Below are 22,460 nucleotides of genomic sequence, written 5' to 3'. Positions count from 1 at the left end.
TGACAAGATACCAATGAAAAAAGAATAGCAAGCCAAACTTATGGAATATGCAGAAATGGCGAAACTTACAGGAAGAATCAGGGACACGGGTGGCGCTGTGATCTAAACCACTGGGCCTTTGGGCTTCCCGATCAAAAGGTTGGCAATTTGAATGCCCACGACGGGGTGAGCTCCCATTGCTCAGTCCCAGCTCCTGCCAACCTAGCAGTTCGAAAGCATGCAGAAAGTGCAAGTAGATTAACAGGTACCGCTCTGGCGGGAAGATAGACGGCGTTTCCGTGCGCTGCTCTGGTTCGCCAGAAGTGGCTTAAGTCATGCTGGCCACGTGACCTGGAAAAACTGTCTGCGGACAAACACCGGCTCCCTCGGCCAGTAAAGGGGGATGAGTGCCACAACCCAAGAGTCGTTCATGACTGGACTGTCAGGGGTACCTTTACCTTACAGGAAGAATCAGACAACAATGACAATGAAGATTTTAAAAAAGACTGGGAACCCTTTATGTTCTACATACAGAAATACTGTAAAGAAACGGACTCACTAGCAGGGTTTGATTAAACATTTACAACTAAGAAAACAAGTTCAAAGGTTAAGAAACAATAATATGAAAGGTAATTGAGTGTAAGAGGTAACTATGAAAGAAAATTTGATATAAAATTGATAAGAAAATAAGAGCATTTAGATGTAAGATCATAAAAATAAGACAACAATTAAGCAGAAGGAGTAAATATTTTAAGAACCAGAAGGGGAAGTTGATGGAAGTCATGGGGAGGGGGGGTTATATGATAAATGTTATATTGTGTCATGTGGTTGAATATTAAATTGTAAAATTCAAGAAATTTTTTTTAAAAACACACATATATTTAAATGCAGTGGTAGCTAACTCCCTCTGGGAATGGGAGGCAGGAAGATTGACAGTGAAAATTACCAACTGAAATAAAAAAAGGGTGCTTCATGATGTTTAGGCACCTACTGTAGACACTTTTGTTTACAAAGAATTTCTCCATGGTATAACCCAATCATCTATGGAATATCGATTGCAGATCTGCAGAAATTGTTTTATTAGGCTGGATCCAACAATCTTTGTCCACTAGACAAATATTTGGCCACAAAGAGCAAGGGCTCTTGTGCTAGAAGACAGGTGACTTTTAATGCTAAACAACAGAGGAATCCTATGCAGCAGTTGCACTAGTGGAAACTGGTTGTGCAACCTGCTTATGCGTTCTCTCATGCAGCAACGTTCTGCTGGTGCAAAACATTTCACAAGTGGAACAAGTATACCACTACGTGACTTTAATTTGCACTGTATTAGATGCAACCCGCTGCTTTGAGCATTGGAAAAGAACGGAGCAAAATCTTGTGTTACGAATTGAAATGCCCAGCGACCATATAGTTTGTATATATATTTTTCTAAAAAGACATGTACAATAATGTTGTGACTCTAATACCTGCCCCTCCCCGTCCTTTATTTTTCTGTTTGATCTTCAGGATGATCTCCAACCTGCTGCAGCTGAAACCAACTGGGAATCGGTCACAAGCCCCGTCTTGGTAAGTAAAATGTGAAATATGCATTTTAGAGAAAGAATTGAATTCAGATTTTTTCCCCATAATTTATTTTTTTTTTTTGTATGTGTCCCCTGGACATGGAAGCCCATGGAATGATCATGTTTTCATTTTCTCTCCCTCATGTATCACCACCACATAAGGACACATTGGAAAATCTGAATAACTGATTTTATTTAGCAAAATTTATATATGCATTAATTAAAAAAAAAACCAACACCAAGCTATTTACCTATGCAGTAACATATGCATCTCTGGATGGTTTCCTGTACCTTTTTAAAACTTGGCTAAATCTCTTTGCTAGATACATACCGATGGACATGTGCAAGTTCATTCGGAATTATCTCTCTGGAGAATAAGAACATCACACAATGGCTTGGCACTCATTAGAAGGGAGCTGCCAATGTTTGCTACTGAGGAGCAACCTATTGAAAGTTGCTGAATAGCAACAGTGAGGTCAATAGCCTGGCAAGTCTTAACCTTGTCCCATTAAAACAGTTCTCCATTGTCTTCTTCCCTGGATGCAACGCTCGAGTCACAATACGCTTGGCAAAAAGCTTTTTCTCCTGAAACTGGTAATTCCCTTTTTGCAGAACAAGCTCAAGTTTGTTAGGCTGCCATTTATTCATTTGCTTTTCCTATGCATCTGCCAGGGCCAGCAGGTTATCTTAGGGTGTGTGATTGTTCTGTTGACTTGTCCTTCTCTTTCAGGAGAGCTGAGCTTTCATTTTGCTGCATAGTAATTGAAATGGGAGGGATGCGGGTGGTGCTGTGGGTTAAACCACAGAGCCTAGGACTTGCCGATCAGAAGGTCAGCGGTTCGAATCACCGCGACAGGGTGAGCTCCCGTTGCTTGGTCCCTGCTCCTGCCAACCCAGCAGTTAGAAAGCACGTCAAAGTGCAAGTAGATAAATAGGTACCACTCTGGCGGGAAGGTAAACAACGTTTCCGTGCGCTGCTCTGGTTCGCCAGAAGCGGCTTAGTCATGCTGGCCACATGACCCGGAAGCTGTACGCCGGCTCCCTCGGCCAATAAAGCAAGATGAGCCCCACAACCCCAGAGTCGGTCATGACTGGACCTAATGGTCAGGGGTCTCTTTACCTTTTTAATTGAAATGGGGGGATCTATCCTTTCAAAGGTAAAAGTTTTATATAAAAGGAAAGCAGCAGTGTATGATAGGGCCATGGCTCAGTTGCTGAGCATCTGCTTTGCAAGCAGAAGGTCTCAGGTTCAATTCCCCGTCAACCCTACTTCAGTCCCCGTCTGAAACCCTGGAGATCTCTCTCGCTTACTTCAAATCCCTCTTCAAAACTCATTTATTTCATGAGGACTTTGGTACAACCCTTTAATTCCCACACCCCACTATAACCAGACCTAACTGTGTGCAGTTGAAAGTAATCTTCTGTTTACCCCAGTGTCCATTTCCTGCCCTTTATCTCTGGTCAAATGTTGTTGTCAAATGTTGGGCAGGGACTTATCCTCTTTTACTTTGTAAAGTGCCATGCACACACCAATGGCACTACTTAAATAACACATGCATAGTCAGCTGGTTAACCATGATCTTATATATGCCTAGAGACAGATAGTCAGGTCATGGTATCCATAGCAGTGATCAGAAAAGTAGTGACCGTTGGGAGGAGTTCAGAAAGAAGAAATGCCATGGTACATCTGCAGCAGAACAACCAGGTGCCTTCATCTGCCCTGGCTGCAACAAAACATGTCTCTCCTCCATTGGTCTCTGTAACTCCAATGGTTTGACTTCACCCCCAAGGTGCACTCCTCCATTGTCTCCCGAAACAGACGGATGCCAACCATAGATAGATGGGTAGATGATAGACAGGTGATGATAGATAGATAGATAGATAGATAGATAGATAGATAGATAGATAGATAGATTTGTTGTTGTTTAGTCATTTAGTCGTGTCCGACTCCTCATGACCCCATGGACCAGAGCACGCCAGGCACTCCTGTCTTCCACTGCCTCCCGCAGCTTGGTCAAACTCATATTAGTAGCTTCGAGAACACTGTCCAGCCATCTCGTCCTCTGTCGTCCCCTTCTCCTTGTGCCCTCAATCTTTCCCAATGTCAGGGTCTTTTCCAGGGAGTCTTCTCTTCTCATGAGGTGGCCAAGTACTGGAGCCTCAGCTTCAGGATCTGTCCTTCCAGTGAGCACTCAGGGCTGATTTCCTTAAGAATGGATAGGTTTGATCTTCTTGCAGTCCATGGGGACAGACTCTCAAGAGTCTCCTCCAGCAGCATAATGATAGATGATAGATGATAGATAGATAGATAGATAGATAGATAGATGATAGATAGATAGATAGATAGATAGATAGATAGATAGATGATAGATAGATGATAGATAGATAGATAGATAGATAGATAGATAGATAGATAGATGATAGATAGATGATAGATAGATAGATAGATAGATAGATAGATGATAGATAGATAGATAGATAGATAGATAGATAGATAGATAGATAGAGATAGATAGATATAGATAGATAGATAGTAGATAGAATTTGCTTGTATCTACAGTGGTACCTCGAGTTAAGTACTTAATTCATTCCAGAGGTCCGTTCTTAACCTGAAACTGTTCTTAATCTGAAGTACCACTTTAGCTAATGGGGCCTCCTGCTGCTGCTGCGCCGCCGCCGTGTGGTTTCTGTTCTCATCCTGAAGCAAAGTTCTTAACCTGAGGTACTATTTCTGAGTTAGCGGAGTCTGTAACCTGAAGCGTATGTAACCCGAGATATCACTGTATATGTGTTTGCACTTACACACAAAAAACATACATATATTGAGGATGCAGCCCCTTTTTGTTTTGCAATGCACAATATTAGCCCTGTATGAATACATTCTGTGAACCAGATCTGGGGAAAAGTTTTATTTGAGATGTTTGTCACTTTCTACCTGCGTTTTTCAAAGTACACCGCACTGTATGTCACTCTTAGGGCGTTTCCTATCACTCTCCGTCAGTGACCGACCCTACTCTTACGGCAGAAGCTCTGGATCAAACCGTTGCTGGATTTGACACCGTGGAGGAACTCCTCAAGCACTTTAACCCAGACACGTGGCAAGAAGATCTCGAAAGTCTGTACACAGACACTGCCCCACATCGCGGCAGAAGTTTCTATGAAAGGAAATCGAAAGGTAGGAAGAAACCTGTTGAAACTTTGGTGTGCAGAGTGCGGCTTGTGAATTTTGCTAGAGGGTAGCCTTTACCCGTGTGGCACTGTGCCTAGGACTTGCCGATCAGAAGGTCGGCGGTTTGAATCCCTGCAACAGGGTGAGCTCCCGTTGCTCGGTCCCTGCTCCTGCCAACCTAGCAGTTCGAAAGCACCTCAAAGTGCAAGTAGAAAAATAGGTACCGCTCCGGCGGGAAGGTAAACGGCATTCTGGTTCGCCAAAAGCGGCTTAGTCATGCTGGCCACATGACCCAGAAGCTGTACGCCGGCTCCCTCGACCAATAAAGCGAGATGAGCGCCGCAACCCCAGAGTCGGTCACGACTGGACCTAAAGGTCAGGGGTCCCTTTACCTTTACTAGCCTTTACCCATTGCAATTGTGCATTCAAAGATCCTTTTAGAATAAGACAGTGATGAAGTTGTTTTATACAGGAAGTACAGAACTTGGATAGGAAAGGTTTCGAGTTCTAAGATGGCTAATCTAGAGAAGACAAAGATCGCCATGCTTGTTCCTTAGTTTTCAGAGGATAGGCCCAAGACCTCTCTTCTTCAGACCTGAGAGAGAAGTGTGAGGAGGAGGAAATTGTAAACAGATTAGGGAATGGCAGTTTAAATTGGTATGCAGAGTTCAATCTCAACTTGAGAATTCAGTTCATCAGAGAATACACTTTGACAAGAGAACATCCTCGGCAAACAGCTGAGAGTTTCTCCTAACGGGGGAATTATTACATTGACTTCATTACTGTGTTGTGTAAACCTGGGTAACGGGTAACAGCAACGAAAGCACCAGACAGCATTTTTACTGCACATTAATGCATTCTGGGGAAGTTTAATGGAATTCAGGCTTTCTTGGCAATGAACTGTATTGTACTGTTGCAGCAGCTTTTCGGGGAAAATAATTAAAATTAATGGCAAAATTAGCAGGATGTAAGAGATAAGAAAAGCCGTTTTGTTCTCTGGAGAGGTCACTTTCTGGTTCTCGTGGAGAAGCCGTTTTCAATGGAGCCCAGCAATGGAAGCACGCAACTGTATTGAGGCAGTACCAGGGTTGAAATTTTGCACCCTTAACAATTTTGCACCAGGGAGAACGACCCCTGTGCCCCACCCCACCTCCCACGCTACACCACTGGTTCTGACACTTTGAGGTTTCTGCTTTGAGCTGGGTTCAGATGTACTTGGTTTTCCCATGATGGGTGCAATATGAAGAGATAACTTGCATTTCTGAATGGCCCCGCTGTGCATAAATTCTCATGGCACCCCACATCGAATGCAGTGATTCTCAGTGGAATCAGCTCACACACTTAGCATAAAAATGGGTGAGTGAATCAGAGGCCTTTGAGTGTTCTACTATTGGAACTCCTCAAGGGATCATGTCAGAGACCAGGCAGAGGAGTACTGCTCTGATGAGGAATTGTGGGAGCCTCCCCCTCCACCTGCTGCTGACCAGGATCCTGAAGCTGCCCAGGAGCAGAAGAAGCAGTATAGATTTGGAACAGTGGTTTGCAGAGGGGCATAGTTCTGAAGACAAAAGTTGGGATGAACTGGGGAGTGAACAGCAAAGTGGAGAAGAACTGGAAGACAGAGAGCTAACAGACTCTCTCTCGCTGGAAAGTGTCCAGCCTATAAGCTCAAGGCCACGTAGAGCAGATAAGGTGGCTACACTAAAAGCATGGTGGTTGCAAGATCTGGTTGCAAGGCGTGGAAGTGACATGGGGGGGGAGTGGGTGGAAACCTTAATTGGGAACACCGTCATTCTGAGAATGGCTGCTTTGTTCTTTTTGCTGTGGTCATTTAAGACTCTTTAAGCGGGTGGCGCTGTGGTTTAAACCACTGAGCCTAGGGCTTGCTGATCAAAAGGTCGGCAGTTCAAATCCCCGTGAAGGGGTGAGCTCCTGTTGCTTGGTCCCTGTCCTGCCCACCTAGCAGTTCGAAAGCACATCAAAGCGCAAGTAGATAAATAGGTACCTCTCTGGCGGGAAGGTAAACGGCATTTCCGTGCACTGCTCTGGTTTGCCAGAAGCAGCTTAGTCATGCTGGCCACATGACCCGGAAGCTGTACGCCGGCTCCCTCGGCCAGTAAAGCGAGATGAGCGCCGCAACCCCAGAGTCGTCCATGACTGGACCTAACTCTTAGGGGTCCCTTTACCTTAAATGGTAAGTGACTCTTTTCGCTTTGTCCTGCTTATCTACGGCCAAAGGGGGGGGGAGGAAGCTGAGTCCCCCAAAGCCTGACCACTTCACTCCTTCCCTGACTCTGGATTATTGGCCACCATTTCACTCCACAAGTCGCTAAGGATTGCACTGTCAATGTATCTCTCCCACAATACTAGAACTCAGGTTTGTACTATGAAGCTGAATGCTGGAAGATCCAGGACAGACAAAAGAAAGTACTTCACACAGCACATACTTAAATTATGGAATTTGTTTCCATAAGATGTAACGATAGCCACCACCAGGTGGCCTTGGCCCCTTCCCACTCTACAATTCTATGAACAACTCACCAAACACAATCTGGACACCTATAATCATTTCTCCAGAGGACAAATGTTTTTTGGCTGAACTTTAAAGCCAGTTGTTTTATATAAGCCACAGGTGTCCTTAATTACCAGTAGTAACTCCCCTTCTTCTTGCCCTCTGCCGCCATGTTAAATGTCCCGCTGTATATTAAGGACTGGGATAATCATTTTTATCCATTGCACTTAGACGAACATCTGGCGTCAGCACCTGTCAGAGCAGGTGGTTTTTATGGGCTGCCAACATCTCACCAATTTTCATTATGTAGACCGGGTGGTTAAGCATTTTAATTGTAATTGAATGAAATGCAGGACTTTGTATCATGCACCCGCTTCCCTTCTTCTTAAGTAGCATCCAGTTGGAAGAAGTGCATTGGTTGGGAATCACTCACTAATTTATCAGATTCCCTATGGCTCAATAAAGAAGCTCCCTGAGCAGTTGATTTTTGAAAGCAAACAAAAAGAAAAAATAAGTCAATGAAGTCTGTGGGGTCAGAAAATCAGGGAGAAGAGAAGTGGAGTTGCTGCGAACCTGAATTCAAGATTGCAGCATTTTCTTGCAGGTACCCCTTGTTATCCTATATTTTGTTTTGTTTCACCAAACAACTCTGATCTTGACAAAAGTCTTTTGGAGACATTCAGTTCATGGATGTGCTATCGGATTGTGACCACATTGCCTGACATATATGTGTTGGATATCATGCTTGCGTAGGAGCCTACCTGCATAGACTCTGTGTAAACAATGGCCCATCCCATCCAGCAACCTGTTCTCACAGTGGTTGCCCTGATTCCTGCAGGAAGCCCAAGCAAGACATGAGCGAAACAGCACCCCACTCACCTGCAATTCCCAGCAACTAGTGTTAGGAGGCATGATGTCTCTGACAGTGGAAGTAGAACATGGCCCTCATGGCCACTCATGTCTTTAATGTGGTCTGTGATTGGCCCTGAGGGAGTCTCAGACATGTATGGATCATAAAGTGTCTCTGGAAAGCTTTCACCTGTTAGGAAAGAGAACACCAACTCCACACCATGCTTCTCCTTCCAGGAGAGGAAAAGTGATACTCCTGAAGTGATCAAGGGACTCTGCCATCTCCATCTTGCTTTAAATGTTTCTGAAGACAGTAGATACTTGACCACCATTGGTCTATAGCCCTTACGTTGTACAGGCCTACAGACCCTCTAAGTGTCCCTATTTTTCAGGGATTTATAAAAGCTGTTCCGGTTTCTGATTTGATCCCGGAATGTCCCACTTCTCCTTAGAACATCCCTATTTTCATTGTAGAAGTGTTGGAGGGTATGGAGTTATGTGACACCCCCCCCCCCCAAGCCAAGGATATAAGTTACTATACAATGGTACCTCGGGTTAAGAACTTAATTCATTCTGGAGGTCCATTCTTAACCTGAAACTGTTCTTAACCTGAGGTGTGCTTTTGCTAATGGGGCCTCCCCTTCTGCCGGCACACGATTTCCTTTCGCATCCTGGGACAAAGTTCACAACCAGGAGCAGCTACTTCTGGGTTATCGGCGTTCATAACCAGAAGCGTTCATAATCAGAGGTTCCACTGTACAATCTTTAGAAGACATCTGAAGGCAGTCCTGTATAGGGAAGTTTTTTAAATGTTTAATGGGGGGTGGAAGCCACCCAGGGTGACTGGAACAACCCAGTCAGATGGGTGGGGTATAAATAATAATAAAAATTATAATGGAACAGGATGTCCCTATTTTCATCAGAGAAATGTTGGAGAGTATGGGCCTAGCCTCTATCAGCTAGTAGGACAAGTTCCCATAGGCAAGTCACCATGAGACACTGTAATTGGGAAGGGATGAACATGCATGTGTGAATGAAGCATACTGGGTGCTTTTCGAATCGCCTCCAATGCACCGCTTCCCAATGGGGTCACTTTACACTTTCAAGTATGAATCTCCATGTATTGAATAGCAAATTGAGGAGAAACGCATGTAGGAACCATAATGTCAAAGAGATGTACTCAGACCAAAGAGAGTTAAGTGTGATTAAACTTCCAATGAAATCAGGAGGATGCAAGTGTTATCTGGATTGTACTCACAGGGATTGATTTGGCCTTAACGGCCACATTTCTGCTCTGTACATTATGTTATGCCATAGTATGTAAAACTCACACAATAGTAGGTAACAGCTGCAGAAGATAAATTAATCAGGTGGGACATTCTTGAAATAACATCAGCCTGCTATGATGGGTTTATAAGCTAAACAGAGGTTGCTGTCTGCATTCGGATTTGATTTTTTATGGGTGTTGGAGCAAAAAAAGGTGAAAGTACAGGGACATTGCACCTTGGAGTCTTTCCAAAGTACGTGGAATGCACACTGAACATTCACATTTCATGTGAATTCCCTGTGTCCTTACCAATCCCATCCATCTATCATTAATGAAAAGTATTTGTCAAGACTTTAAACAAAAATTGAACAGTGGAATCTCGTATCTCTAGGGTTTGGAAGGAGACGCCAGTAAATAACTGTAATCCTCCATGTACTCCTCTTTGAAGGGTTCTGGGCCATCTGCCAGTAAATTCAGAATGCATTGACTGCTGAATACAGATATCACACACATGCTCGCTCATGGCAAATGCACATTCTGGGTTCTGAAAAGACCCCTTTGTACAATGGTTAATCATCACTCCAAGGCTGTTGTTTTCAAATGTTCCTCCTTTGGCAGACACGTTCCATTACAGCATATCTGTTGAGCAACTCCTCTGTGTTGCACTGGGTTCTGGGGCAAGTTCATAGGTGCACAGTTAGTCTGTGCAGAACCACTTAACCAGGTTCGTTGTTCCACAGCATCACATGCGTGAACTGAGAAGTGGAGCATTCAACAAATGTAGAGTCTGTGTACCTGTATAAACAGTAGTTGAGCTATGTTCTTGCAGTCATTCACATGTAGCATTCAATGAGTGTAGAATCAGTATACCTGTGTACAGGTGTGTCCCCCACGCGCACATAAGGGAAATCTCACAAAGTGGGGCACACTCTCTTAAAAGCCTCCAATTCCTATTTCCCACACTCTCTCCCACTCTCTCTTCACACAACTCTCTCTTCAACTAGAGTTGAAGCTCTGGTGTTGACTGGAGACTGGAGACTCTGTGGGAAAGTGACTGCTGCTGCTTCACTGCCCCACACGACAGCTGTTGGGCGGGGAGGCTGAGCAGCCTAGACAAAGTCCCACTGCACCTCAGATCTCTTGGGAGCTTCCTCCACCCTCACTCACATCCTCTTCGGGCTCCAGGGAGAGTCTCCTCATGAGACACAAGGACTCTACAGCTCTTTCCCACCATTTCCTGGTATGATTCTGTTGATTTATTTATTTCCTGGTGTCACGCATATGCGTTATCGTGCGCAAGTAGAAGATGCGCAAGTGGGGAGAGGCCTGTACACAATAGATGACCTTTGCAAATCAACAAGTGTATATCCTTTCACACTTGTACATGTGTAAAGGCAGCTTGCACCTGTGTTCAGTGTAACATGTGAACACCCAAGACAATACCCAACATTCCCCTGTAGCTGTACATTTTGAAATAAAGTTGCTTTTCGGAGAAAGAACATAAGGGCATGTGATGAGCCGTGCTAGATCTGACCACAGGCCCATCTAGTCCACCATCCTGTTCTTACATTATCTAGCCAGTTGTCCACAGGAAGTACACAATCATCAGCAGACCTCTTCCAGCCCATGATTCCCATCAACCAGCATTCAGAAGCATATTGCCACCAAAAGTGAAGGTAGACATTATGGCAAGTTATCACTGATGACCATATCCTTCAGGAATTTCTCTATTCCTCTTTTTCAAGCTGTCAAGCAACAATCTTGGTGCAGCCAGAGAAACACATATGCATTACATAAAAAATCCATCATATTTCTGAAACTGCAAAGGAAAGTACAAAAGCTATGGAATAAAATTTAGAGAGAGAAAATGAGAAACAAAGCATTTCATTCTCTAGATCCAAGAACGTTATGGCTGTGGAATAACTACCCATTAAACTAGAAAGCGGCTCACATTTGCATGCGAGTATGTAGCCAGAGAGGTGGTACTTCTCATGTGGGTGTGCAATGTGTGAAGCAGCCCATAATAATAGCAAAAGGACACACATGTGCACACCCCGTTACTGTGAGGTAAGCTGTTGCAGGTCACACGCAGAGACAGCTCTGTGGCATAAATCCTTTCTTTTTTAAAAAATTAAATTGTCAGAAGAGTTGTGCAAAGGCAGATTCATCACTGGCTCGATTCCATTGATTTCAGCAGAGATGCACCCCTTTATGACAGCAGTAATTTCATCGTGCTTAGACTACTTGACCTTCCTCTTTTGAGGTAATTGGCATGCCAGCTTGTATGAGCCACAGCCCTCACTTCATGTGACTGGTTATAATTCCACTGACAATCCCAGCCCTCTTGAACTTTCACTTTAAGAAGCAATCTTTGTGTCAGAGACACTTCATCTTGAATTTACAGTCCAACTGAAGGACATCGCACATGCATGAACACACACACACACACACACACACACTTTTTTCAGCTGGCACAAGGGGGGGGGAATATCCTAAAAAGAACACATTGTGATTTGCTCTAGATGTGGGATGTAATCCACTGGGAGCAGTCAAATACAACATTCCTTGTTTTCCTAGAGTGGACATGCAAGGGGATGTTGGTCCAGCCAGTCGATACTTCCTGTTCCTCCTGGCCTGGAGCACCCTTCCTTGCATGTGACTAGTGGGTGGGCGTGACCTATCCAGACCTGATAAAAGAACAAGGCATGCTGCCACTCTCTCTCTTTTCCATCTTCCCTTTGTCCTGTGAACTGCTGGACTGCTAGCCTGCAGACACTAGGTAAATATCCCTTAAGGAGTAAACCTGTTTGTATATGTTTGAAACTTTAAGCCTAAAGCCTGCCTTCAGGGATCACACTCTGCCTGATCGTGAGTAAACTTGCTTTTTGTTACTTATGAATAAGACTGTGGTGTCTTTATTCTTTTAGGAGGGATTCAAGGGGTCTTACCAGGAAAATATTAGAACACCTTTCAATCTGAACAAGCCAGACTGAATTGCGTATTGTCTTAAGAAACTCACACGAGTTTGCAACAAGTTTTCTGCTGTGTAAAGGTGAATGCACTCAGAAGTAAAGGAACTTGCTAGCACAAGTTAGGAAGGATATTAATAAACAATATATCCTCTCCTGCCACCCTGAACATCCCCACACTAGATAGCAGGACCCAAACCAATGGATTCAAGTCACAAGAAAGGAGGTTCTGACTAAGCTTCAGGAAGAACTTTCTGGAAGTAAGAGTGGTTTGACAGTGGAACAGACTCCCTCAGAAGATGGTGTACTCTCTTTCCTTGGAGGGTTTTAAGCAGAGGTTGGATGGCCATGTGTTATGGATGCTTTAGCTGAGATTCCTGCATTGCAGGGGGTTGAACTACAGGTATATGAGCCTCAGGGTCCTGTACAATTCTACAGTTCTATGATTCTATGGTTCATTTACTCTTAGCAAACTCATTTTAGTTAAACTTTTAAAAACAGTTTTCTTGACACTACAGCACTGCTTGGAATCTATGGCTGCAGTTTTGTTTCTATTACTGGTGAATAAACTCCCATCTCATTGAATCATGGGCCCTGACTTTCCAATTCCATGCTTTCTTGGAGATCATTCAGAGAAGATTTGGGTTCCTCCTAAGGTTTCTCCATGGGAGAGAAATAAACCTGGAAAGGAAAGGGAGAGAAAGGAAACCTATGGTCCTCCAAATGTTGTCGGGCTCTAACTCCCATCAGCCCCAGCCAGCATCATCAATGGACAGAGGTGATGGGAGTTGTAGTCCAACAACAACTGGAGGGCTATGGGTCCCCTCCTCTGGTTTGAAGCCCAGTGCTTGAGATTGAGTGGACAGGTGCTGGATCCAGACAAGGTGGTGGTGATACTGGGTGCTTCTGAATCTGTTTTGATCTGGGTAAGCAGATAGCAATGATGGCTGACATTGGGAGTGTTTAGGTGACAGCATGGAGAGAGGAGATATGGCTGCACTTAGGGGAAAAACTTGGGGGGAAGCTGTTTGGAAAGCACTGTTCTTCCTTTTAAGTGGGATTAGCTTGAAGGGTCAGGCCTGAGAGGCAGTAGCTCTGAAAAATAACAACAGAGCACTAAGTTTCATCTGTTTGGGAGAAGAAATCAATAGCTTTCTATTCTCCTCACTGTTTGCTATGTACACTAGGGTGACTTTGCTTTCAGTGCTTGAGTGCACTGGTAACTCCCATTGATTTTGTGGTTAGATCTCGAGCAATACATACTTCTTTGTAGAGATTCTGGCACTTTGGGGAAAACAGGGGTGAATGTTCATAGTGAGATATGCATAGGGAATTGCGACATGTTGTAATGTCATGCTTAGACCACGGCAAATCCTATTTAGCTTCCTTCCTTCCACCACCCATGCACATCCCCACAAAGAGCACGTTTCTGAAAATCCACTAGGAATTGCCTCCATACCTTTAAGGCTATCTTGTAGCCTTATGGTCTAGAAACTTGGATTGTGTTTTTATTTTTTAAGGACAAAAACAGAGTTCCTTGGGATACTGTATTTTGTACTGGATGCCAGTAACACACAGTGCAATTGCAGAGGGAATATGCAGTTCCATATTTTATTTGGCAAATGTACTTCCCCCCCCCCCTTTTCCTGCAGCGAACCAATGAAGTTCAAGCAACATACACACATCTCCACAAATCTAGGAATCCTAACTGGGTCAGGGTCCCCATTGGATTCCAACTCCCATCAGTTCTAGTCATTGTGGGATGATGGCAGTTTTAGTTCAACAACATTTGGAGGGCCACCTGTTCCCAGCCCCTCCCTCTGTTTGCTAGTTATCTCCCTATCCCACCCTTTGCGAGCAAACCCTCCTCCAACCTTACTTTTCGGTGAATGGAGGAAGGCCTTGGTTCCCCAACCAACGAATTCCGGCTCAGGACCAACGTTGCCTGCTATGAAAATCACAGATGCCATGATTCCTACAGGAAATGGTGGTTTTGAGGATTCCCAGAGCCACCATTTTCTACTGGGAGTTGGCCTGCTACCATCCAGTGCAGTCACCTTTGGCACATATGAATGGGAAGGATGCTATCTTGTACTTCGCCTCAGCAAAATGTCTTCAGCCAGCCCCCATTGATGGGTGGAGGAATTTGATCCTTGCATAATTCCAGTATGAAAAGACATGATCCACACCTCTTGGACAATGCACAAAGCAGAGTTTATATACAGTTGATTTTGCACTTTTTCAAATGTTCTTAGCAGCCATTTTAAAATATGTATCTTGAATGAGTGCATTTAAATATGTATTTAGAGATAAAACAGATATTAAAATGCATATCCTGAGATAAATTGCACATGTAAATAAGTACTTTGAGAGACATCGCCTATATGAATATATATTTTGGAAAACATTTACCTTAAAATATGTTCATTAGGAGAAATCACACCTTTACATAATTATTTTGAGAAAAAATGTACGTTTGAGAAACATTCTTTGAGGTAAATCACACCTTTTGATACATATTTTGAGAAAAATACACATTTAAACAGTATTAAAATATACATTAAAATATGTATTTAAATATACATTAAAATATGTATTTAAATATACATTAAAATATGTATTTAAATATACATTAAAATATGTATTTAAATATACATTAAAATATGTATTTAAATACTACTTGAGAAGATTTATAAAAAGGGGTTGCTTAAAGCAGAAATGGATATTATGGGTAAAAGCATGCAAAAGTGACACAAACCACAAATGAACAGATTCATCCATCCATACCAATAATGGGGATGGGTGGAATGCACTTTGCATGGTAAAAACACATTTGAGCATTTGTAATAATAATAATAATAATAGTAATTATTATTATTATTATTATTATTATTATTATTATTATTAATTCCCCACCCATCTGGCTGCCCACCAAACATTAAAAACTTCCCTAAACAGGACTACCTTCAGATGTCTTCTAAAAGTCAGATAGTTGTTTATTTCCCTGACATCTGATGGGAGGGCGTTCCACAGAGTGGGTGCTACTACTGAGAAGGCCCTCTGCCTGGTTCCCTGTAACCTCACTTCTCACAGTGAGGGAACCGCCAGAAGGCCCTCGGCTCTGGACCTCAGTGTCCAGTCTGAACAGGCTAGTATTGTTTGATAATATAAGAAGAACCTGCTGGATCAGGCCAAAGGCCCATCAAGTCCAGCATCCTGTTCTCACAGTTGCCAACCCGATGCCTGTGGGAAGGCCACAAGCAAAATCTGGTTGCAATGGTGTTATATCCCGCAAATGGTATTCAAAGGCACACTGCCTCTAACAGTAGAAGCAGAATATAACCATCATGACTAGTAGGCATGGCTGGTCTCATCAACCATAAATTGGCCTCTTCTTATTTTAAAGCTTTCTGAGTTTGTCACCACTTTATCTTGCGGAAGTGAATTATACATGTGGAAGCATGCTGCCAGTTCTAAGATTTTATTAGCTTTACAGGTGTTGTGATTTTAAGGTTTGTACCACCTGTTCCTTTTGGTTTTAGAGCTTTATATATTTTAGGAATTGCAATTTGTATTGTGTCCCCCCCTCCCCGCCTGCCCCTTATGAGGAAGGACAGGTTAGAAATGTATTAAACAAACAAGTTTTCTTTACAAATGCCATCTCTCTCCTTTTCCATTTCAGTTGACTTGGATAGGTTGAATGACGATGTGAAGCGATACAGCTGCACTCCAAGGAATTATTCTGTCAACATAAGGGAGGAACTGAAGCAAACCAACGTTGTTTTCTTCCCACGCTGCCTTCTGGTCCAGCGCTGTGGGGGGAACTGTGGCTGTGGGTTCAACAACTGGAAATCTTGCACGTGTACAGCAGGAAAATTGGTGAAAAAATATCATGAGGTACCTCGGTCTTTACTTACATCTATAGTCTTCTAGGCTCAAGATAATCTGTGTTTTAAAAGCAAGCCCTCCTAGGGCAACTTTTTCCTTGACAACGCGATTTAGTTATTAATTTATTATTTTTAGCTTTTATTATTATTCTTTACAAGAATATATGAAGGTGTTTAATGCAATCTACTACAACAGTGCTGCAGCAATTATCATTACTGCTTTACAATTTCTAAAATAAACATACAGTGGTACCTTGGAAGTCGAACGGAATCCATTCTGGAAGTCCGTTTGACTTCAAAAATGTTCAGAAACCAAGGCGCGGCTTCTGATTGGCTGCAGGAAGCTCCTGTAGCCAATCAGAAGCTGCGGAAGTTGCATTGGATGTTTGGGTTCCAAAGAACGTTGGCAAACCAGAACACTCACTTCTGGGTTTGTGGCACTTGGGATCCAAAACATTCGTCTCGCAAGGTGTTCAGGATCCAAGGTACAACTGTAATTTTCATATTTCTAATAAATGATTACACAATCAATCATTTAAATAAAGTTAAATATTCCTACAAACACTAATGAAATGGGGGGGGGGGGGGAGAGCATGGCAATGAACATTTTCCAGCTTAATTATTTCCTCTCCCTACTCTTCAGCTTCTCCCAACAGAGGATATCGATTGTTCTGGAAGGTGATTTATTAAGCATCTACAGGAGAGACGAGGTCTCAGTGTTTAAACTACTCCAATGACAAAAACCACACCCTATATTCTTCTCCCCCCCCCTTTAAAAAAAAACCCTTTATTTCATGCAAAACAGCGAACATTAAGGAACAAACCAAAGCAGAACAAACCCAACCTATGATTAATAATTACACGTCAACTGGGCGGTGGTGAAGGAGGGATGGAGGGCAGAAAGAGAGAGAGAGGAGGGGGTGGTAGAGAGAGAGGCAATGGGGTGGCCCCACATACTTCAGCCTCTATCCCAACCCACTGCTGTTTTGTGGCTCCCAACAGATTATCCCCAAGGGAATGCAGCCTTCAGTGGAAATAAGTTGCCCTAATGGATATTGCAGGACTTATTCCCCAGTCTGATTCAGCAGCCAGATGGCATTCATATGGCCCTAGGCTTGCCATACGTCAGGAGAATTCCTGACACGTCCTGGCAAAATGGCAGGGAAAACCCGGATGTATGGCAGCGCGATGGAAAAAGCAGTGTAAACGGCTTCAAAAGCTTCAAATCATGAGGCAGAGGTTTCTAAAAAAAAAAAAAGCTCAGGTTTCAGGAAGTTTTTCTTTTTGAAATATGGCAACCCTAAAAATACCAATCTCACCAAGCAGCTGCTGGAAGGGGTTCAGGGGCCTGGATTCAAGTGCTCCCTGCTGCTTCTTCTTCTCCTTCCTTACTAAACATCTTATTGGTGGAATTTCAAAATTTATAACACATGCTCTTAATTAAGAAAGTTAAACACCTGAGAGCTCATCTCTATATGGGTTGTTTGAACTGGGATGTGGAGGGGAGGCTTTTTTTAGCAGCATTGTAAACTAGTTGCATCCTGAGTGCGATCAAATGAAAACAGGGCAGCTCTACTTTTTTGTGGATGCTTATGCAGCACCCAGATATTAATCTAATGGTGGTGATTTATGGGGAATATTAAAGGTCCAGGATAACAGATTATTTGGCCACTGGGTAGGCGTGATGGGGAGATACCTGAGTTCCATTGGATGAGAAAACCTCTGTGTGTGTGTGTGTGTGTGTGTGTGTGTGTGGTGCAGGAGAGGGAATTTGCTCACCGAGTCCACCACAGGAATTGCTATTAATTCCTTCCATTCTTTTTATCTCGCAGACTGGAATTAATTAAGGACAATGTTCTAGCTTGAGCTTCGAATGACCTAGCTTTTGTAAATGTAAATGTAAATGTATCCTTTAGGGATGAATTAACCGTACAATGAACATAGATTTGGATATTAGAATTAATAGGCACTGTGAAGTTTAATCTATATTGGGTACATGAAAGACCAGAGTGATGTTAGTCCAGCACATTCTTCCCAGGCAAAATTCTTGAATTTTTCTGAATCCTAGGGCTAAGCACTCATCCCTAGCTTTGTTCCACATTTATCTAGCTATTTCCTCTCATTTTAAAAAAGGTACCAGCAAGGGCAAGAGGGGCTGCTGAGAGGAACCTTTCCTTTCTTGGGATCAATTCCAACACTGAGCAAGAGGCACAATGGGACAATTCTCAAGGGACATGTGCCACCTCCGAGTGCATAGTGTGGCCATACACTCTATCATAAAAAAAGTACCTATGCAAAGCTAACTTATTAAGAGACCTTCATACAGATGGGCAAATGTACTGCATGTACAAAACATTCAATGTTATACCACAGAATATTTTATATAAGACATTTGTGTACTGCCCTTCAAAAATATTTCTCCTAGGTAAGTTCACAATCCAAAACTGTAAAAATATGCAGTGCAACATGGATATAATTTGGAACAGAAGCCTAATCTGAACATTTTCATTTGTCACTTTTTTATTTTCCAACCAATATTAATGGTTGTAACTTTGTATAGAGGTTTTCAAGTGTGCCCCACCATCAAGTCCTCCATTACAGGGATGGGAATGCTATGTCTGTCCAGATGTCAAAGACTCTAATTCCCACCAGCCCCAGACAGCTTCTGAGTGCCAGTGGCTGGAAACCACAGGAGGGGAGATTTCTGTGGCACTCCTCAGGTCCTGCTTGCATAGACATCTGGGTCGGTTATTGTGAGAAGAGGATGCCGGACTGGACAGGCTATTGGTCTGATCCAGCACCACCTTCGCTCCTTTTTTATGCATAGGTTAAAAAATATTGATTGGTTAAAAGCCGAGAAATTAATCATCAACTTAAAAGAGAGAGAGGACTTTACTCAGCCTTTTCATTCTCAAGCATGTTTAGTGACCCCAGATTACTCCATAGTCACCTGAATTCCAAACAAGGTCAGGAAGTGAGATGCAGGTTGCATTAAAAGCCCAGAGCATTTATCACCCGAGGAAATGTGTCACAAACACAACCCCTTGATACCCTTCGATAAAGTTACAAGGCAGGAAGCTCAGACCTGCATCACATTCACCTGCCTTTCCCATATAGTCAATTCTACGAGAACTTTTATAAGGCCATCATAATCTTTTACATTCTTATAAACACTGTATCTGGCTCAACAGTTGCATTTTCCATCTAGTTTTTTTATTAACAGGGCTCCGTATACAGGATTGATTCAATCTCTGATATATGAAGGGATGAGGGGAGGAATATTTTCTGCGGCACAGTTTTATTTTCTTCGTACTTAACGTCCTACGGATGGTAAAGCCAATGTAAATGTTCAAAGCAATTGCATAGCAGAGTCCCTGAACTACCCTTTCCTCATATGAGGTCAGGAAAGAATTTTCTCTCTGTTTCCCCAGATTTCCTCACATTTTCTTGAGAGCTCAGGAGGGAGGAAGAGAAGGGATGCAAGGAAGCACTGTGAGTGCCACACTCTGTCTGCACAGAGGTCAAACAAGGGTGAATTGGCTCTGATTCTGCATAATGGAGGGCACAGATCTGGGGTGCACTCAGATATCATATTAAACAACCTTAGCCTCCCCCCAAGCTTGTGCATCCCATTATCCCATGCTCTCCTCTAGCACATACTCAAGAAAGAGATCAGAAACCACACTCAAGATGAGCAGTGGGGAGGGGAGAGTGGGCAAGCCCAGGGTTCAATGTGACTTGCACTTGTAAAGCTATTATGGTGGTTCAAACTTACATCTGTACTTGTCTAGGGTGTTCAAAGAATATGTGTGTTGGGGATGACATTGTTGGGATGTGCACAGCAAACAGGATTCATGAGCAAATACATCAGTGTTCCTTGCTATGAACATCTGCCCAAGCTTCACTAATCCCTCTAATAGCAAACTCAGGTTGTGATTGCCACCAGAAGCGGATCTCAAATAGGACCATTGAAAAACAACAGGCGATACTAAAAAGAGCCTGTTGTATCAGGCCACTGGCCAGCCTAGTCCAGCATTCCTGTTCTCTGGACAGCCAGATGCCTGTGGGAAACGGAAGGAAACAAGAGGAAAGTATCAGTCTGCTCAGTGGACCTCTGAGGTTTACAGAAGGAAACAAAAACATTTGAAAGCCTAAGGGGGCAAATGAGGACCGAGCATCTTCAGTAGCCTCGAAATGTTGATTTTCCAGGAAACTGGGAAGCTGGGAAGGTAGGGTAGGCAATATTCTGCATCAGCCTCTAGCAATTTATAGTATTCTGAAAGAGGATACTTGGCTGGCTGGCTGGCTGGCTGGCTGGCTGGCTGGAACCCTGAACAGGAATACTCATGTTAGGAGGTGAGAAGGATACCTTTTTGATTCAGGTCCCAGTTGTGTTCCCTTTTGAAGAATAGGCTCCACATTAGATAGCTTCCTTTCAGTAGGCTTGCATATTTGAACAAGCCTTGTGCCTGCAACATGCAAATGTGAGCTTTTATTTTAAATACACAGAGTTCCCTTTAATATACCGTGACTATGGCAGGCGACCTTGCCTTTTTCATCCTTTCAGGTCTGCTGAATAAACCTGAGCCTAAGACTATTAGATGGAAGCTTGGATTGAAATGTTAAGCATCAGTCCCTTGATCACTTAGTAAAGCCGCCCAATTTCTGTGTTGTTCAAACACTGCTTTCCGGCCTTGGATGGGAAAGTGCCTGCCAATTCATTTCTCTCCCGTTATCAGCAAAGTGCATATACTGCGCTCATGTTTCTTAACGGAAAATACAGAGAAGACAAAATCCCTAAACTGTCAGGAGGTCTGCTGGCTTAAATGCTGGGCAGATCATCATCCCTTTGCATGTGCTTTCATTCGAAAAGGCCGTGTTCACTGAACAATGCTGGTGAATTTCAAAGTGCATTTTACATTAATTAGATTTTGAGAAAGGGCTTGAGCACGATCCATCTTCTCCACTCAAAAAGCTGCATGTGGAAGAGGTGGTGTCTATAGAGCAAGGGTGGAGAAGCTTTTTCAAGCCAAGGGCCACATTTGATCTTTGAGAGCCAGTGTGGCGTAGTGGTTAAGAGTGGTGGACTCGTAATCTGGTGAACCGGGTTCGCTTCCCCGCTCCTCCACATGCAGCTGCTGGGTGACCTTGGGCCAGTCACACTTCTCTGAAGTCTCTCAGCCTCACTCACCTCACAGAGTGTTTGTTGTGGGGAAGAAGGGAAAAGGAGATTGTTAGCTGCTTTGAGACTCCTTAGGGTAGTGATAAAGCGGGATATCAAATCCAAACTCCTCCTCCTCCTCCTCCTCTTCTTCTTCTTCAACCTGTCAGGACCCACAGGCTAACACTGGGAGGTGCCAGATGCAAAAGTGGGTGCAACAATCAATGTATATTCTACCTGAGGACATCTACACACATACACATAAACACACGCCTCTATTCTTCATCCAGACAAGCAAGGGGCATCATCAGAGTTCATAGACAACTTCAAGCCAGGCAAAAACATTTAAGGAGGCATGGTGAAGAGTATTGCTGGGGGAGAGTTCCAAGGACTGGCCAGAGAAACCTGGAGAGCTGTATTTTGCTTCTGGGCCTAAAGCTCCCCAGCCGTGCTATATAGCATGTATCCCTGCATGCATTGCACCAAGTGTACTCCAAGGCACCTATCACCTTGGATATGTGGGAACTCCAGGGCTCTGGTACACAGGCATCCTATGCAATTGCCTGCAAGGGGCAAGATGGTCAGTACGTATTACAACAATCCTGCACCGTTTACTTTTGGTTACAAGTTTGTTTCTGAGTCCAATTTAGAGTGCTGGTATTGACCCTTAAACAACTGAGAGGCAGGATATTGAAGGTCTGCCTCTGCCTCCAAGAACCTTCCCAAGCATTAAGATCTGCTTTATATGCCCTGCTCTGTGGCCTGCCACAGGCTCGGTGTTAAATTGGTTCAATTTCCATATTGGGATTTGACTGCAGGCCAGAACCAAACCAGGTAGCTACCAAAGCACTTCAGACCAAATAGGACTGTTTCTGAAGAGCCAGATTGGGGTATAAACCAAATGTTGTCGTTGGTACACACTCCTGATTTATACCCTATCGTATACTTCAAGGTGGCTTTCAAAATAGTGATGCAATAAAACCACAGTATTATACAGAAAGAACAATTGGGTGGGGGTTGGGAAGCTGAAGTAAGAGACATCATTAAAAAAAAAACCCCGAAAGATAAAATTCAGCATCTGAAGGTCAATAGCCTTCCTATATAG

General features: G+C 43.4%; 1 protein-coding gene and 1 long non-coding RNA gene across 2 annotated transcripts in view; one reads left to right on the top strand and one right to left on the bottom strand.

Moving 5' to 3' along the window:
- LOC308475431 overlaps positions 1-12,382 on the bottom strand; it is a 163,059-nt gene extending 150,677 nt beyond the window's left edge. The window contains exon 1 of the long non-coding RNA XR_013985185.1: positions 12,287-12,382. This is a non-coding gene — a long non-coding RNA (uncharacterized lncRNA). The remainder of the gene's footprint in view (positions 1-12,286) is intronic.
- PDGFD (platelet derived growth factor D) overlaps positions 1-22,460 on the top strand; it is a 142,059-nt gene that overhangs the window by 113,104 nt on the left and 6,495 nt on the right. The window contains exons 4-6 of the mRNA XM_081002288.1: positions 1,486-1,545; positions 4,518-4,716; positions 15,990-16,204. Of these exons, the coding sequence (XP_080858414.1) occupies positions 1,486-1,545; positions 4,518-4,716; positions 15,990-16,204 (474 nt within the window). The remainder of the gene's footprint in view (positions 1-1,485; positions 1,546-4,517; positions 4,717-15,989; positions 16,205-22,460) is intronic.

Source organism: Podarcis pityusensis, assembly GCF_964106645.2.
Source record: "Podarcis pityusensis genome assembly, chromosome: 4".
Taxonomy (NCBI): Eukaryota; Metazoa; Chordata; class Lepidosauria; order Squamata; family Lacertidae; genus Podarcis; species Podarcis pityusensis.
Note: the sequence above shows the minus strand (reverse complement) of the source record. Positions and strands in the feature narration are given on the sequence as shown.